Source organism: Sesamum indicum, linkage group LG5 (assembly GCF_000512975.1).
Source record: "Sesamum indicum cultivar Zhongzhi No. 13 linkage group LG5, S_indicum_v1.0, whole genome shotgun sequence".
NCBI lineage: Eukaryota > Viridiplantae > Streptophyta > Magnoliopsida > Lamiales > Pedaliaceae > Sesamum > Sesamum indicum.
Window position 1 is genome coordinate 17,491,165 of NC_026149.1, and position 4,735 is coordinate 17,495,899.

The window sequence follows — 4,735 nt, forward strand, 5'->3', positions numbered from 1 at the left end:
GCTAGATTAAGGAATTTATTTCATTTTGATTTATTAGTTAATACAGGGAGGAAGTAAGAAGGAGACTATTGATTATGTTACAAAAATGAGTTGACAGACACAAAATCATTTGTGGACATTGGTTGTCGTTTCTTGACAAGGGACTTGGAGTTACTGTTGCTAGGCCAGTATTACCTGTGGTAGAATATTTTGTGCGCAGGTTGAACTTTAGCTAGGAGATTATATGAGTAAGATTTTTATGCAGACATGAAATAGACAGGAAATAGGAGGAAAATGGCTCGTTGAGGAAGACGATTATAATATCCCGGCCTGACAAAGCCATACAATCAGCTAAACAGAGCCACATAATCAGCTAAACAGAGTATTCACAAAGTTAAATTTGGGAATACATATTGACAGGATCAGCCTTTCTTTTTTAGTTCTTTCTTGACAAGAGTATTGAGAATCCGGGAAAATTTGCATTTTGTGACTGTTTAGAGACAAGATTCCTCGAGAAACAAGCATGAACCATCTGTGAGCTCATATTCTCCTTTTTATCTGAACATTTCTCAAACTTTCTTCTTCACTCTTTCTTCATCTGTTTTCGCGTTTTCCTCCTCATCATTCCATACCAAATGGACTGTGGTTAAATTCTCTTGAACTCTCCAAATGTTTTTCATGTTTTTGAGTTTCTTCTTTTTAAGCATGTTACATAGGCAAACAGGAAAACGGACTTGATTATTCGATGGAACCAGAATATGAGTTGGAGGTGACTTTATAGAAAGGCGTGTTTCTCCTCCTTTTCTTAAGATGCTAAAAGATGTGAAAACCCTGAACTTTAGTTCAATATATGCACATTGTACATGTACGGATGGAGAGACCTGAAGAAGCAATATACATCCATTTATCAACTCAAAAATCTCTACTATTGCTTTCCATCGAATTCCATGGGTGTGAGTTCCATGTGTCTCTTGTTCTAGTCTCAACCTCTTATCCTTTCCTACCATAAGTATCCAATTAGGCAAAACATCTTATTCCGCATCACAGAAGCGAATCTGACTTCGTGAGAGTTGGCAAGTGGTGACCAGTGACCTCATTCTTCACCATCCTTGCTTTCTTTAGGTGAAGGCAGTGAGAAACTGTGTTCTGTTTCCTATAGCCTGTAGATGAGTTCGACTAGTTTTCTGGATAGAAATACTGAATCCCCATAAGTTGGGTGGGCCTTTTTCAATAGTAATAGCATACATGGTATCCTAGTTATTGCTTCACTTAAGTGATAATGCATTGGCTGAATGCAATTTGTGCATTTTACTGTATTCAATCAGCTTAAGCCCGAAGATCAAAGGTCTGAGAGGGTCCACCTCTTCATCTACACAAGCTGTATGCCCGCTAGCAGAAATTAGTCCTATAGCTGTGGGTTTTTCAACTTCTATACTTCTAATTTTCATTATATCTGTTGACTCTTGTCACTGGCTGGTGGTTGGAGGAAACTTCTATTTGTCTTGCTCATTGGGCAACTACAATTCATGTTCATTCTTTAGTATTACAAGCTTAGGATATGTATTACATATATCATCTGTTTTGTTCTTATGTTAACATTTGTTTGCAATATTGTGGCTTTTTGTCAGGAGGAAGAGCTCAAAGGTGCTGTTGTCCTCTTATTTGCAAACAAACAGGTGTGCTCTATTGGCCCGCCCTTATCGTGTTGGAGCATGAATTAGCTTTGTGCTTCATATATCTAATTAAATGTGTGTAAGATTCACCAGTGGTACCAGGATAACGTACATACATGTATTGACTATTGGGACAGTGATAAACTAGGATAAACCCATGTTTTTGTGTTGCCTGGTTTACAGGATCTTCCTGGGGCACTTGATGATGCAGCAATAACCGAGGCCTTAGAGTTGCACAGGATTAAGAACCGTCAATGGGCCATTTTTAAAACTTCTGCTATAAAAGGAGAAGGCCTCTTTGAGGGCTTGGATTGGTAAGCTCTATAAACTATTTTCATGTGAGGTTTGCGCAATCTGTTTGTCTTGATGCTTTGCAACACAAAAAAGCTTACATTGTGAGTCTGTCACACACAATCTCTTGGCAGAATGCTTAGACATACCATGTTAGTTGTCAGCATATATTTTCCTTTGGTTTGATTTGCTCACCTGCACTTTATCCCTTTCCAGGAAATTAAATCTCAGCTTCTACTTACATAATTTCTGATTTATGTCCTCTACGATTTCATTTGCCCTCTGGAAAATTAATAAGAGAATGGATTGCCTTGTAGAACTGTCACTCGTTCTATGGTCCAAGTTCTATAGACTTCTTGATTTAATTAAACAATGTTTCTAAAGTACAAGTTCTGTAAATACAAGTCTTGCATCCTGATATTAGTGTCGAACAACTCTGTAATAGTATTACTTTCTCAATTTACTTTTGTGTGTACTGACAATTGAATAGGTTGAGTAACACACTTAAATCTGGAGGTGCCTAAATTCTGGACAAGAACGAGAAGGGGACTATAGTTGTCAACGCTGATCAGGAAATTTTGTGACCGTTACTAGTGTCAGTTTGTTTTGTGATTCATTAGGACTTCATCGATGGACAGATAGCAGATAGAATTACACGGTGAGTTTAATTAGGATACGATGTGAATCATTTCTCAGTTCGATATTCTTAGCGCCTTTGTCTACTTCATAGTTGTCTCTTGAATATTATTTTTTTTCAGATATAGATATCATTGTTTTCTCTCCAGTGTTCTTCTCCTGATCATTTTATTAAACCTTCTATACACTGTCCTTGGATAGTTCTTTACTCTCAACTTTTTGTTGTGCTTTTCGACCGCTCAAATTCCATTTCTTTTTTCTCTATTTTTACTACATATTCTTTTCTTTTTTCCATTTTTTTAATGAATAGGTTACAGTTACACCATGAATGTCGATTATCGACAATTTATACGGAGTATCAATATCAAACTAGGTGTATAGCATACTCAAATGCGTATTTAAAATAATATAAATATTGTATTAACGATAAAAATAAAAATGGAGAAATTGTGTGTGAGAGAGAGAGAGAGAGAGAGACTACTCAGAGGTAGTTTAGTGAATTTGGCCCTCTAAAATTATATAATGGGGTAGATATCTATAATTAAGCAGTAATTACTACTATAATAGTTGAACAATTATTATTAAAGTAGATCAGTCCGATGATGCTGGTCGTGTGAATGGGGTCCGCTCCAGCACCATGAAGAATAACGGTCTATTTTCTCTTTGGGGGACCTGGTCTATTTTCTTTTTGGCTCAAACGTGGCACGATTACTATTGATTAATTTTTTTAAAAAAAAAGATTAGAATTTTGAGTTTTGAATTTTCTAATTCACCCACTTCACTTATTTTAAAAATTATGATTTTAAATTAAGTATAGATGATGTTTGAATCTAAATAATTAATAATTAATAATCGGGTGTTTTAACGAACAATTTAAATGTAATTTGTTTTTATGTGTTAAAAAAGTCAGATGATTTGTAGTACTTCAATGCATGGAGTTTATTTGTAGTTATATATTTGATCAACTTGTCATTTGTTTAATAGTATTGAAATGTTGATTTTATTTAAATTTATTTCACCTGTATCGTTTTTTGGATGGATTGTTTTAAAGACTTTATCACGTGAAGAACAACAAACTGGTTTAGAATTCATTTGGTTCAAGTGAGAGAAAAGGGAAGTGAAAGGAGGAGGAGGAGAGAGGAAAAGAATAATAGTTTTCTTTGAAATTGTTTGGTATGATTGAAAGGAAAGTAAATTTCAAATACTTTTACTTATTTAATACGAGAACAACAGGTTGAGAAGAAAATACTATTTTCTTTTATAATTATACTAAATAACCATTTTCTTCATAATTAGAAAATAAATAAATTAGTTTTATATTAATATAGTTTTAATATATAAAAAATTTAAAAACCTTTTAATAAAAATAATTATTATCAAGAATATTTTTTATCAATAAAAATATTCATTGTTAACTTCGATATAATAGTTTTTCAGCAACTTTGTTATCTTTTATCTGGCGATTATATACGGTATTATCAGCGGGAAGGAAAAAAGAATTAGAGGGATTATATATGTTCGTGAGTGTGTGTGGTCAACAGAGTAAATAAAAATAAAAAAAATATATTTTTGTCATTTTGATCTTATATTTTCACTTTTCTGTCCAATTTTGGATAGAAACAAAATTAGACTCTGGAGAGTTTCATATACATCGAATTTTACTTCCTTCTATCTCTTCCTCTAAATCAAACACCAAAATATTTCTTTGTATATTTTCTTTTACTTCCACTTCTCTTACACTCCCACTTTTCTCTCCAATCAAATATACTTTTAATTCAAAAGTTTAAAATAATTATATAATAGTCAAAGATATAATTTAATAATTGTATAAATTATATAAGTTTTATTCATTAACTCAATAAAATATTTGATTCACAATTTTTTTAAAAAATAACGGGTCAAGAGGGTCGTCGGACCTACTCCACCAACCACGCTGCCAAGCCCATTATTTCTCTATATTTCTTGCAAATTCAAATCCATCAATTTAAATATAATTTTAATGAATTTTAAATTTATAATAATACATCCATTACATATACTTGTTTGAATAATTCTATACTACAAAATATTTTAAATCAGCTAATCCTCGTTTCAATCTATATTTAATAGTATTATAATAAATTTTAAATTCATTTTGGAGTTATTTAAATTTTTTT

At 32.6% G+C, this 4,735-nt stretch overlaps 1 protein-coding gene across 2 annotated transcripts in view; it reads left to right on the plus strand.

Annotated features, from left to right (window-relative positions):
• LOC105162861 (ADP-ribosylation factor 1) overlaps positions 1–2,727 on the plus strand; it is a 6,607-nt gene extending 3,880 nt beyond the window's left edge. For both annotated transcript variants that reach the window (XM_020693650.1, XM_011081016.2), the window contains exons 7-9: positions 1,608–1,655; positions 1,836–1,966; positions 2,434–2,727. In XM_020693650.1, coding sequence (XP_020549309.1) covers positions 1,608–1,655; positions 1,836–1,966; positions 2,434–2,467 — 213 coding nt within the window. In that variant the 3' untranslated portion in view covers positions 2,468–2,727. The remainder of the gene's footprint in view (positions 1–1,607; positions 1,656–1,835; positions 1,967–2,433) is intronic.